General features: G+C 37.3%; 2 protein-coding genes across 2 annotated transcripts; both read left to right on the forward strand.

The window, feature by feature from the left end:
• The first annotated feature begins 1,620 nt into the window (after positions 1 to 1,620).
• Positions 1,621 to 2,148, forward strand: LOC6638621 (retrotransposon Gag-like protein 5). The gene has a single exon (XM_002062150.1). It carries the CDS (start codon positions 1,621 to 1,623, stop codon positions 2,146 to 2,148), a length of 528 nt encoding a protein of 175 aa, XP_002062186.1.
• A 9,436-nt stretch (positions 2,149 to 11,584) lies between these two features.
• LOC6638619 (digestive cysteine proteinase 1) lies at positions 11,585 to 13,848 on the forward strand. The gene is made up of 3 exons (XM_002062148.4): positions 11,585 to 11,770; positions 12,033 to 13,022; positions 13,095 to 13,848. Exons 1-3 carry the CDS (start codon positions 11,722 to 11,724, stop codon positions 13,703 to 13,705), a joined length of 1,650 nt encoding a protein of 549 aa, XP_002062184.1. The 5' UTR covers positions 11,585 to 11,721; the 3' UTR covers positions 13,706 to 13,848.
• The last annotated feature ends 375 nt before the right edge of the window (positions 13,849 to 14,223 follow it).

The raw sequence follows: 14,223 nt of genomic DNA on the forward strand, positions 1-14,223 counted from the left end.
AAAGAATCTATTTACACATCGTTAAGTCGAGACATTATCTGAGCAAAAGCAATGAATGTGAATTGCAGAATTAAACATTTCATTGGTTTGAGAATTCATCAAACCAAAATAAAACTTTAAATACTTATTAAAAAATTAAGACTTGTGGTTAGATTTAAGGAAATCGCTTTTTATTAACGGAAACAATATTGGATTTGGATGATCTTAATGAGAAACTGATAGAGTCATAAGAGAGGCTGGGTTTTTCTTCAAGTCTATAAGCGTAGGTATAAGTTTGGTTGTTGATTATGACGGCTTTAAATGTACGTGTAATGGGAAAAATGAAATTAAATTATTTTATTACCACTGTGTACACAAAAGTACACACACAGTTGTTCAAATTTCATAAGGGATAGATACAGTTAGGTAAACAATTAACAACGCAACTTTGTGATACGTTCGTTTTGAAGATAGGGCCATCCATTGGTTTCTTATTCCTCTCTATCATCGCTATCATCGTCCTCATCCTTGGACTGATCATCGTTGTCATCGTCTTCGTTCTGTGGTTCATTTTCCTTCTCTTGTACTGTGTCTTCGTCATCTTCTTCATCATCATCATCATTGGCTCCACCTTCCTCACTATTCTCGCCTTCAGCAGATTGTTCTGGCTGTTCTGGATTGGAGTCTTTAGGACCAACCGGAGCAGCCGACACAGTAGCCAGCAAGACAATTCCAAAGAGAGCTAGCAGAACGAGGGTACGCATGATTGTTGTATGCCAAATGTTTGACTAATGTTGATTCTCCAGGCTTTGGTGCTTTTTATAGCCCAATATTTTGGGGGTCAACGGGATATACATAGTATGGCAAAAATGGCACTTCCATGGAATTCAGTACAGTGATGGCCGTACCGTATTTACATACCAACAGCTGTCACCTTGATTGAAGTCGTCAAGTCGTGTGCGAGGTACTCTTCAGACGGTTGGGTAAATATTTGGACGTTAGACCTGTATATGAACAGCCAAAGCTAATAATAATAATAATAATTTTGAGTTGTCTAACCCCTCAGTGATACAGTAGTCTATGGGTACATTAAAAGATTCAATAGAATATCCCAGAAAAAAAATCAAAAAAGTATTTAATATACCTCATATACTGTGAAAACTTCCTAACGTTCTGGTTATATTATGAATTGTATCAATATTTCTATCAATATATCTAAAATGTTCATTTATGTTACAAAATCTATTAGTCAAACTCTACTGTCTAATGAATGAGTCACAACATGTACAAAACTCCAAATTTTGTTAGTATTCCAAGAAATTGGAGCCTATTTGCACAATTGCTTTATCTCAGGGTTTTTTTTTTTTTTTTTTTTGGTTTTTATTTTTGGTTTTCCGTTTTTGTTGAAAACAACTTGAAAATTGATCAAAATATCATCAAAGTATCAAGAAAATATCGAATTTTATACAATGGTTAGATTTTGTAAAAGACCTTGGACTACTGCACCTCATTTACATGTAAAGTAACTATAAATAGCATAAGTTTCATTGTATCTAGCATAGTCACAGTTACATCGCTGTCTTGGCTGTTCAGTAAAAGAGTTTTTAAAATTTTGAAGTCTTTCAAATTATCAAAATCGAAATGCGTTCATTTGTCGTCGCCGTTTTGTTCTTTGCTGGCATCCTTGCCTACAGCAATGCCATTCCCCAGTATGGACTGAACGAAGCGCTCATTGATCTGGCCAAAGAGTTGGCCAAGGAGGATAGGAACAGTACCATTAAATTTGGCAACAATACCGTTATCATAACAGGTATAGCCAATTCGAATGCTAATATCAATCGGATACCCAACCAGAGGCCACAGAAAAATGAGCAACCTTCTTCTAATGGATGGAATTACGGCAGTTGGAACTATTATCCTGGTTACGGTTTCTGGCGTACTGCCGTAAAGCAGAATGAAACAGAATCCATTGAGGATATTATGTCTATGAGTGATGCTGATATGAAAGCTGAAGAGGAGGATGATCAAGAAGAGGCATCTTTGGATAAAGAATCCGAAGAGGACGACAAAAGACACCCAAACCTTCAGTCCGATGAGGTTAGCGAAGAGGAACTTAGCCATGAGAACGACACTCAGGAGGATGAGGAGCCCGAGGACAGTCAGGAGTAAATTTTAAATTTTATTTTTAAAATTTAGAACATTATCATTATCATAAATCATCTATTCAGATCTGTTACACTTTATTTAGAGGAAACATCGAATCTATTGTTTATCATCTGATGATTTCATTTCATATAATAAATCAAACGCAAATGCGTCAAATTGTTTAGCAAAAGAAATTCTCAAAAGGCTTTACTTTACCTGTAGGGTTTACCATTCTCAAATTGATCTTAAATAAGTAAAGACTTTAAGCAAGTGATAATTAAATTATATGTTCATGCGTAATTTGTCGATCCACCCAATGGTAATCACAACAAGGACAAGGACAAGGACAATGCCACAATGAATTTACTTAGCAATGTAAACACGTCAACAAAGCGGACTGATTCCGTTGTGGGGGGGTCAGAGGGCAAGTTATTTATCAAAAGTTAGGACACAAATGTTCTGAGGTGCACAATCAAATTCTCTTATTATTTTATCCACTGCGTGGTTCTATTTTATAATGTTGACAATGACATAATGAGCAGTCAAGGGATATGGACCCAAACATGGACATGGACATGGATTGGTTGTGAGGGCCAAAAACACTTGGCACTTAACTCAATTGTGGTGAATGCCGTTGCCGATGCCGTTGCCAATGATGATTTGCCTATGCTGCCAATCACTGTCAACACACGCGCGCACACATACTGAGAAAGAAAGAGACCCACGGACGTATGGAAAGAGAGAGACACACACACAAACACGCAAAGAATCGCCTTGACAGGCGTCCGTTAGGACTTAATCATAATTTGATTCGAGCGTCGTGTCCTTAAGGAAAAAAAATTGTTGCATAAATTTAAGCGCTGCCTAAAAATAGGTAGAAATAATTTTTGTTTGTCCATGACCGTATTTTTTCCCCACGAATGGGCTGGAAACCCATTTCCATTCGGGCACATTCCAATTAAAAATAGATTTTTGATTCATTGTATTTGATAAAAGTTTCAAATTTGATCTCAAAACATTGAAAGAAACAAATTGAATTATGTGAACAAAAAGGACACCGAACAATGCCTATACATATACAATTCCATACAATGGACAATGAAGAACTTGTCTTTGCATTTAATTGAATTTTCAAGCTCTTTGGCAAATGCAACCAAGAGGCAATTGTTTGTGGTCGTGCCCATCATCTGGCCAGACGATAAAGTCCATTACACTTGACCTCAATCTTGGGACATGTGTGTGCAGCATATGTCGTGACCTAAGTTCAAAGCTACAGCAATCTCTTCTCTTTGATTGCAATCGATTTTTAGTAATTTCAACAGCTAGCTAACCCCAATTGATTGCTCCTCACTGATTAAGGGTCAAGGTAATTAAACCAAATCCCTTTTGCCCATTTGTCCAGTTATCCATTTGACAGAATGGAAAAGAGAGCAACAAAATGAAATGAGAAATCTAGACCCAATGAGAATGAGAACGAGTTGAGAATATCCATGGCCCAGATATAAATATCTATGGATTTTTATCATGCTTAGTTATAAGAGTATCCTCAACGATGGCAGACTTCTTTAGAATTGACTTGACTCTTGACTCTATTTAAAGTCAAAATATTCCCAAGAGCTAAGATAATCGCTTGGGTTACTTTGTAACATAGATTTGATTATTATAGTATAAGGTCGCATCTCCAGCTGACTCTGTTCCAATTTATTTGCATTAACAAAACATACAAGTTCGGCTGAATAAATTAGATAGTTAAACGCATGTTTTGGTTGCCTAAAAAATATTATTTGTTGATTTTGCTGTTTGTGTTCCGTTTCATATAGGCCATGCTAAGTGAAGCAGTAATAATAACGACAACAGCAACTGAGCCATTAAGCAATCATTTCCCCAAGCTAGACGCTAATTTCTGTTTGCTTGTTAGGCCCCATACGCACTCCACACACGCAATTCCACACACACACACACACACACACATTTCTTTTGTATGAACTAGCATAACATGCCCCAGAAAAAGGGGTCGATTCGGTGGGTGGGTGACTGTCTGGTCATGTGAAAACGGAAGCCGCATTGCCTCTCAATTGCCATGTCAATGATGGTTTGACTCTGGCTCTCATCAAGTTAATTTTGGACGTCAAAATGATGCAGTATGCGAAATGGCTGACACAATTCAAAGGATGTTCAATTTAATAAATAGTTCAACAAGCCAAGAAACTTTTAACCTATGATACCTATGACTTTATCCTTAAGATAGATCAGTTAACTCATTAACCTTAGATGAAAGATCATTCTTATTTCAGTTGATCATTTCTTTCTATGACTACGCAATAGCATTCGATGTTAGTTTATAAGAAGGGTGTCTCAAAGTCGTGCTAGTGTTCATTTTTTTGCAGGATGTTTTATTTTTAAAAGTAATCCTTGATATCTGATGTTAATTCATTACTTTCATATCATTAGGCACTTTGTGCTGGTACATAAAGAACAAAAATGAGTTAAAACTGCGAGTGCACTCAGGCCAAAGGTCAGTGTTAGTATATATGTATTTTTAGTACCTCTACAATTTTCATACTTAATTATTGAATTTTCTAAGAAAAATGGCTTTAGTTCGCTGTGCGGTACAGGCATTATGGCGATGGGGGGGTCGAGACATCAACACAAATTTGCATAGCTTACAATTTGTAAAGCTTTTTGCGTTCTGTTTGCCCCTTTATTCGCTCTAACATTTGATAAAACGGCACACGATGGTCCTTTAGGCGGGTGGCGGGAAGGGGAACTCGAGAAGAGGAACATTGTCCGTTAACGGTTTGGCGCCACAATCTAAGCCCCAGCCAAAACCCTAAAAATAAATATAGAGCACGTCACTAGCATAGAAGATGCCTTCAATATACTCTAGTTACTTGCGAAAGGCTATTGCGTTATGTTTTTGTTTAACGAATCAACAAGTAGATATCCATATACACATACATGTCAATGTCTATGTGTGTGTGTGTCTGTGTGTGTGTGTGTGTGTGTGTATTTATGAACAGACAAACCCTTTTAAGAGGAATATACATCATAGAAATTTTGCATAAATTTCGTGGCCACCTGATAGAATTGTTTTAGGTTTTGCTTGTTGCTCTTGTTTGCCCAATATAATGAGCCAAGTTTACATAAAAACATATATACACACACACACAGCTTTTTATTTTCGCTGTTTCATGGGAATTTTACTGCCCTGAAAATTAACATTTTGATTGGATTTTTCAATATTGCACCATATGGCTAGCCCGTCCATTCCGTTCCGTTCCATTCTGTATGCTGGCCAATGTCGTTTTATTTGGCCAGCAGCACCTTTAATGGCTAAATGGGCTCAATGTTTGCTTAATACTCGGCAATTCAATAGACAACTAACATATACATATACATTCTAACATATATGTATATGCAGATATATATGAATAGTCGAGTATAATACGCTTTAGTGCCAGATAAGATAAACGGTTTTATGTCATGGGCCGTGAACTATCGATATACATATGTACATATGTATGTAGAAACATTCATCGGTCCAAAAGTTCGAAATTTTATATCAATATAGGCGCGGATAAGGATATATAGAGACAAGTGCGCTTTCGATTGAAGGCAAATAGGTAAAGAGAATTTATAAAAACATTTCTGTTTTCCATCCTTAACTTTCATTGTGTTTACTTTCAATTGTTGCGTTGCATACTTTTTGGCTTCAGTAAAGAATTCTTTGTAGTTTCTTTGTGGTTTTGTTTTTCAAATAAATGCTCGCTTTATTGATTTATGAAAAATTTAGTTCGAAGAATCAGCTACCACTTGGGCATCAGTGCTGTCAGATGATACAGGTTCAGGCACTGGTACTGCAACTTCTGGAACAGTTGTAATATCCTGCTGTACGGGTTCAGGCACCATTTGAGGCATGCCGTAGGGTATTCCTCCACGACCCCAGCCATACCAGTTGGGTGATCCTCCCCAGAAGCGTGGTGGCATGCCCCAATCGTAATCGTAGTTATAATCATTGTAGTAACGGGGATACAACTTGGGAACCGCAATCGCTGCGCTATCGAGGCTCTCATCTGCAACAGCATTCACCACAGTGGGATTTGGCACATATAGAGCTGGTTGCACGGCCAGCTTCACCTGACTCGGACGTACGAATCTTCTGCTCTGAACCTGAGCAGAAGCCACAGTCACGAGAGTGACAACAACCAAAGCAAGGAACAAACGCATTTTGTATATTTTCCTTTTACCTCTTGCAAAGACAACAACCAAATGATTTCGACTAACTTTTGGAGACAGTTCAAGGTGCTTTTATAGTGATGTTCGAATCACTCGGCTATTTTGTCAAATCGCAAATATTTACTCAACTAATTTCGCAAATTAATTGGATGTGTTTTATTGTCGGCAAACCTTGAGAATCCGTGCATCAAAAAGAAATAAAATTTGCGTAGTTTAAAGCATTCTTAAGTCTTTTGATCTATTTATTTGTTTAACACACGGTGTTTAAAGATTTCTGTGAATAGTTGTCATTAGCGCAGATATGTGTTTAATCCTCCACAAGTGTTTCGAATATTTGATTATGCATACGTCTAACAAATATATAACGAACCAGTCTCACCGAAACGCAAATCACCTACTTGAATTCAGTCGCACAGTCTAAACTTCACAATTAACTGGGAATTAACTTGGATCAAGCAGCAACTGCTCAAATGCCAACGACTACTTAACCCTTAAGCAATATGCCAACGATTACTTAACCCTCAAGCAATATGCCAACGATAATTGAAATCCTTCTGAAGGATTGATCTGACTTTAGTACACTCAAGTTTATAATGGGATTTAGCGAAATGAACGCAGCATTTAAGCCAGATTAGACCAACTAACTAACTGTTGTAGTTGGGGCAATTACTCTAATTGGCTTTTTGAATATGCAGTTCACTTTGACCATATAACAATGAGGGAAAAATTGTGGAAAAATTGACAAGGTAATTTGAGTGCTTTCACGTGGACATACATACATACATTCAAACATAAGAGTTTGTTTGTATCTATGGGATACACTGCATGAGATGCTTAGGTATAAGGATATAAAAATGGATTACGTAGCCATAATTAAAGGACTCGAGGCAAGTTGAGCAGAAAAATGAAAATTAGAAATGAAATTTAAGTCCGGCCAACAACAGTGACAAGCTGTCTCGTTTCTCGGGACCCACACACACACACACACACACACATACACACACACACACACACACACACACATACACACACACACACACACACACACACACACACTTACAAATTCGCGGACTTTGTCTGCTCCTGTCAGAGGCAGGTCAAGTTATATTCTTGGCCAAGTTTCAGACGCCTATTGTTGACTAAGGAAACTTTCTTGTTCTCTCAATTAACAAGTTATAAATTCAAACTTGATAAGTTACGACTAATTTTTCGCCATTTCGTCTTTCAGTTCCATTTCTGTCTCTGTCTCGTTATCTCTAATATAGATAGTAGCCCCTAAGTCACTTACGTCATTGAACTGAGCCCAACAAATACAAATACAAATACAAAAAAAAAAAACAAAGAGAAACCAAAACATAACAACTGTTTGGATTTGAGTTCACTGTTTACGCCTCCGTACATATTACAACTACATATTGGCCCTGCAGAGGCGTAACGAATATGGACAAAAATTGTACATTGAATACCCGATACATTCGACATATTTGATAAGCCTACGCCGAAACGTTGATTATCTAATCAGAGATAGATATAATCGCATGTTTGTATGCTATACAAAACGACAGGAGAGGCAGGCTCGATTTGTAGGCACATTTATACAGTTAATAATATAAAGAATCAGAACATCGGAATTCACTAAAACCCCTAATTTGACTTACTTCGACCAAATGGTTTATAGTTTTATATACTTTTAACTAATTCCCTCTATAAACAATGTTAGCAACGAGCACCATTTTCTCAATTTCTTGGATTATCCATTGCCTACTTTACGGGATATGTTTATTTATTTTACATATATGTATTCCTTGATCCAATCCAATTAGTAATTAACGACACATAGAAATCTTGTTTTTGGAACATTTTAGAATCATAGATACTCAAATACTTAAACCTCAAATCAGAAGCTGAAAGTGTTGGCCAAGAATTTCGTTTGTCTAACAAATATCCCATCTTAAAAAGGCGAGCGATCTCATAAAAAAAAAAAATATGCTTTACAAATAACAAAAATATTTTCCAAAGTTCATGAATTCAAAAGTTTTTTTTATTGGCAAACTTTAGAGAAAAAAAATGGTAGAAGTAAAGAAGGAGACCAGCTAAGATCAAGTTGCAATTCAATTTTAAATTGAGTAGAGAACAATTTTTATCTAGGCTCTTACTATTTGGATCAAGTTTTTTTATTAGTCCTGTGCACCCTTTTGTCTTCTTAATAGATATACAAATTGTTCTGGCCATTACATTAACCCCTTTTTTTTTATTACCGAGTCTGTCACCACAGGATTATTTCGCCTTTTGTAAAGGTTCCTGGGCTCAGGACAAATTGTTCTGCATCACCGCCAGTAGCACCACCCTCACTTACCAATCCACCCAACCACCATTCACTCGAGGCATAAGAGTTTTAATAACCCCTACGGCGGCCACAACAATAACATCAAGAAAAAAAGTAAAATAAAATAGCAAACAGCAAAGAAACAGATAATTTCGACTTACTGCTGGCTAAAATATTTTTTTCTTTCCATTTTTTGCATTTAAAGTGGCGGGGATTAGTGGCATTTTGGCTTAGAAATTTCAGGGATTTCTTTGTTTGGTTTATGAGATTATAGAGAGATATTGTTTCAATGTCATTGACTTATTTCTAGGCAGTTTCCCCTGCCACAGGCAAAGTAATTTGTTGTTTTTTTTCTGTCAATATTATTGTTAAAGTTAAAATTTTTAAATAGAGAAAATAATCTGTCGGAAAATGGAAAACTTTGGTACATTTAAATATTTATTAATTGTACATACCTGTTAATTTATATTTTGTTCTATTTTTCAATTCAAATCTGTTGTATATTTTCGAAAATTTCACCTAAATTTCTTTATTTATTTGCACGATAGAATCCTTGCATTCATAAACACAATTTGAAATTGCAATTTGGAAAAAAAATCAAATAAATAAGGGGAAATTATTTAATTCAAATCTCCGTTGGGCGGAAGTAAAAATAAACTAATTCTCAATCTGATGGCGCCTTGAAAACTTTGCACTACTTAGTCAACTCGTATGGGGATCCAAGTTTGCACGCTGCACAAGACTAAACACTGAGGAAACATCAACAAACCGTTCGGCAAGTGCAACAACTGCTTGCCACAACGACAGGATGGTTAATGTTGGATGGAATACGCCATAGAATGCTACCATATGTTAGCAATTTGCTTCACAACTACAAAAAAAGAAAAGCTTTTTTGCCCGTAAGGCTTCGTCGGCTTCGTGTATGCGCGCTCGGCAAAATATTACAACGAAAATAAAATCCGTCAAAAGGAGACAATGGCTACGACTCATCAACTACGCTGTATTAACAAAAGGATAAACTTTCATCATACATATTTTAGCATTTTCTTGAATAAATGGAAGACTTTTCAATCAAAACAAGACTTGACTTTATGCCAACTCTTGTCCTTTGCCAAAGGCCTAGTTTAATAAGCTTTCTGTAACCTATGCACGTGCAATAATAGCGTTTAATATATACCCTTGTAACTTATTCGAACAGGGTATTGAAAGCTCACAACTCTTATCAGTGGGCGGCTGATAAGGAGCTGGCCAGTAATTATACCCTTCCTGGGAGGGATATAAATAGGTATTCGAGCAACATTGGAAATGCATTTCAATGTTTTTGATCGATTTGTAATTATTCGAATTATAACGAAACAATCCTTCAGCATTAATTATTCGTATTCTTACATTTCAAAAGTCAAGGAAGCAACATTTACTGGCCACCCGAATAAAATGATAAAGATTTCATGTAAGATAAGGTAAGAGTATTGAAGCTTTGTTGACGCCTTTGCATTGTTTTTATTTTGCAATAAGCTATTTCAGTGAATAGAGAAAGGAGTACAGTGCGGAGAGTACGGAGTACGGTGAATTACTGTCCGGTACGTGCAAAACGTCGCTGTTGAATGTTGAATGTAACAGCTTTTGGTGTTTATTTGACGAGTAGCCGCCTTGAGGCTCGGAACTTTTGTGTCAGACCCTGCTTAGGTGTCCTTGTGGCACTTGACATTTTTCTGATCAACCCACACGCCTCTACTGCTCTCTCTCTCTCTCTCTTTCTTTTCCTCATTTCTCACTGATTTGACCTGTTGAAACTCTGCAGTGATTGGAGCTGTCAACTTTAAGCTTAACAAATTAAATTTCTTCAACACTTTACATATGTAAGTATATTCGGTTAAGACTGGCTTTAGATAAATTGAAAATGTATTTGCATACTTTTCGGCAAAGAATCAATCCAATAAAGCAACTAAGTATGCTAAATATTTAATCTGGCACCAGTACAAAGTAGTACTTATGTATACAAAAATACTTTTTCTGCTTAGATTTTCATCGTCAGTTTGCATGATTAATTAATCTGTAGCCCTTTTCATCCTATGGTTTTACATCTTCTTATACTTCAAATACGCTTAGTTATCGTGCCAAAATTGATTTACCTAACCTTACCAAGAGGCCATAGATCCTAAGTATTCTTAGATTCACATATTCACAAATAAAATGCATTATTAGTGGGCTATCTGTTGATTCCAAATGATTTGCAACTTTATCTTGATCGAAGTTTTTATATAATATTACTTAATTCATACATACTCGGCCCTCCGCGTTAATAAATGTACTATAATTATATCTAATTGTTAATTTGTAAAATTGTAAAATTGGGATAAATATTGAGTCCATAACAAATATTGAGTCCATAACAGAAAATTCACTAAACTTTTAATCATACGGACAGACGACATGGCTATATATACTCGACTGTTGTTCTTGATCAAGAATATATATACTTTATGAGGTCGGAGATACTTCCTTCTGTCTGTTACATACATTTTGGCGACCTTAATATACCATTTCACCTTATGGGTGCATGGTATAACAAAAAACAGTGGGCTGAGTAAAAGTGCGAGTTGCGGCCCCCCTTGCAACATGTTTAACAGAGCCACTGGCTTAAAGAAATTCGATATATCGACATCGAAAAATGCCCATCGATTTATCGCACTTCATCGGTTCCATCGATAATATCGATGGTTTTCCCAGCTCTAGAACAGACCGTGTGTGCTCTTTCTATCTCTTGTCGTTCTCTTTTGGTCGACGGACGTACTCTTTTGTACGAGGTTCGACTCCAAGGTTGCATGTTTGACTCTTTTGTTGGACTCATTTGCTCGAGTTCGACTCCTTTACCTTTACCAACACTGGATTTCCCAACACTCCACTCAGCTGTATTTATTTAAAGATAGAAAATTGAGTAGTTTTTTTTAATCGCGGATTTGGTTTCGAAGTGGAAAGAAAGTCATTTGAAGTGGAAAGAAAGCGAAAAATCAAATTGTTGCATTAAGTGAAATATGCAAGTGTTTTTAATTGCTGCGCTGATTGTGGGCCTGGCTGTAACAAGTAAGTAAATGCTTTTTCTATTGTTTTTTTTAGAACTTAGAACAAAGAATAAATTTGCCGTTTGTTAGTCAGAATGATCGATGCACTTGTCTCTATTCTGACAAACAACTGTGTGCACTTGAGTAAGGTTATATACATACATATGTATGTATGTATATAATATACAGTCAGATTAATATGGCTCCACTTTACCGTTGCTTGATCTAATCCTCCCTCCATTTTGTCTGATCTCATCTGCAACAACAACAAAAATAACAATCAGGTCAGGCCACAAAGCCGCCACGTTGGGATGCAAATTATATAGTAAAGGGAACTCTATACATTCCCTATGCCGAAATTGCGGAACCCTTTTATGCTTGGTATGATCAAAACACACGAAGATCCCGCATAGATTACTATGGCGGCATGGTCAAGACCTATCAACTGGCTGGCGAGGGGGACTTTGGAACCATGTTAAAGCTGGCCCCCATCACCACCAGCGACGATTTGAACAAACTGACTTGCCTGCAAGTGAATGGCACCACCGATCAAAAGGTTGAGATTCAAAGCATATTGCCCGACGCAAAACCGTTCACATTGATCGGGACAGAAACATTCTTGGGTTATACATGCGACAAGTTCCGCTTGGAGCAGTCAATTGGACAAAAGAAAAATGTGTACACCCTGTGGGTGCGTTACAAGAAGTCACCACACTATCCATCTAGCCGCATGCCCATTCCGGTGCGTTACGAAATGCGTGGCTATAACACTCTACTGGGATCTCACTATGATCATTACTATCTGGACTATGATAGTTACGAGCACGATGATATACCCAACGAGGTTTTCGAGATTGATACCGATCTGACATGTGTGGGCTTCCCGGGACCCGGCACTGGACACTATGCCACCTTTAATCCCATGCAGGAGTTCGTCTCGGGCGTTGATTCTCATGTGGACAATGCATTCCATCATTTTAAGCGCAAGCACGGAGTAGCCTATCGCAGTGACAAGGAACACGAGCACAGGAAAAATATCTTCCGCCAGAACTTGCGCTATATTCACTCTAAAAATCGTGCCAAATTGACCTACACCTTGGCTGTCAATCATCTAGCGGACAAGACTGAGGAAGAATTGAAAGCAAGACGCGGTTATAAATCGTCTGGAGTGTACAACACCGGCAAACCCTTCCCCTACGATGTGAACAAATACACTGATGATATTCCATCACAGTACGATTGGCGTTTGTATGGAGCTGTTACCCCAGTAAAAGGTAAGGACAACATAAGACACACACTGACACTAGTCAACTGGATGTGACTATCATGGACTCCCTTTATTTTAGATCAATCTGTGTGCGGTTCTTGCTGGTCCTTTGGAACCATTGGCCATTTAGAGGGCGCGTTCTTCCTTAAAAACGGTGGCAATCTGGTGCGACTCTCGCAACAAGCTTTGATTGACTGCTCCTGGGGCTTTGGTAACAATGGTTGTGATGGCGGTGAAGATTTCCGCGTATATCAATGGATGTTGAAATCAGGAGGGGTGCCCACCGAAGAAGAATACGGCCCATATCTAGGTCAAGATGGTTACTGCCACGTTAACAATGTCACTCTGGTGGCACCCATTACGGGCTTTGTCAACGTTACTTCCAATGATCCGAACGCATTTAAGATAGCCCTGCTTAAGCATGGACCTCTATCGGTGGCCATTGATGCCTCACCAAAGACCTTTAGTTTCTACTCACATGGTGTTTACTATGAGCCAGAGTGTAAGAACGATGTCGATGGTCTCGATCATGCTGTTCTAGCTGTCGGTTATGGTACAATTAATGGCGAGGACTATTGGCTGGTGAAGAACTCGTGGTCCACATACTGGGGCAACGATGGTTACATTCTTATGTCGGCTCGCAAAAATAACTGCGGTGTCATGACAATGCCCACATATGTGGAAATGTGAACATACATACATATATTCCCTTCTCATTCCTTCATAATTACTACTGATATATCATTTATTTCTACAGACATTTTTCATGTGAACGCCCCAAGGGCTTTAAAAAGCAATAAACTATATGCTGATATATACTCTTTTAATTCCAATTAATATATGTACACGTATGTGTAAAAGAATTTGTCAATTGGTGGATTCAAAGGTCTAGAAATTTTGCAATTTTATTGTGAAAACTATTATTGATCAATGATGGAATCGGGATTACAAAATTATTATTCTAAAACCTGAAAAGGAAAAGCATATATGTATGTACATACATTGAAACAATGGGTAAATGGACTAATGTTTGATAGTAATTTACATATATATTATACGTATAGATAAGTTTATATTTATATTGGAGTTATTGAACAAAGAGCAGCGATAAGCTTAGATGACAATGGCCGAAAGTGACCTGCACTTTGTTCCTATTACTGAACTTTTATCTCAATCATGGCCAGACATGAACATTTTTCTTATCTAGT

This window comes from Drosophila willistoni (genome assembly GCF_018902025.1).
Source record: "Drosophila willistoni isolate 14030-0811.24 chromosome XR unlocalized genomic scaffold, UCI_dwil_1.1 Seg144, whole genome shotgun sequence".
Classification (NCBI taxonomy): Eukaryota; Metazoa; Arthropoda; class Insecta; order Diptera; family Drosophilidae; genus Drosophila; species Drosophila willistoni.

What these genes read in the sequence shown, in the direction of transcription:
- LOC6638619 (XM_002062148.4), top strand. Translation starts at nt 11,722, where the DNA reads ATGCAAGTGTTTTTAATTGCTGCGCTGATTGTGGGCCTGGCTGTAACA. An exon ending in TGTGGGCCTGGCTGTAACAA is followed by an intron (nt 11,771 to 12,032) that starts GTAAGTAAATGC and finishes AATAACAATCAG; the next exon opens with GTCAGGCCACAAAGCCGCCA. An exon ending in AGCTGTTACCCCAGTAAAAG is followed by an intron (nt 13,023 to 13,094) that starts GTAAGGACAACA and finishes CCTTTATTTTAG; the next exon opens with ATCAATCTGTGTGCGGTTCT.
- LOC6638621 (XM_002062150.1), top strand. Translation starts at nt 1,621, where the DNA reads ATGCGTTCATTTGTCGTCGCCGTTTTGTTCTTTGCTGGCATCCTTGCC.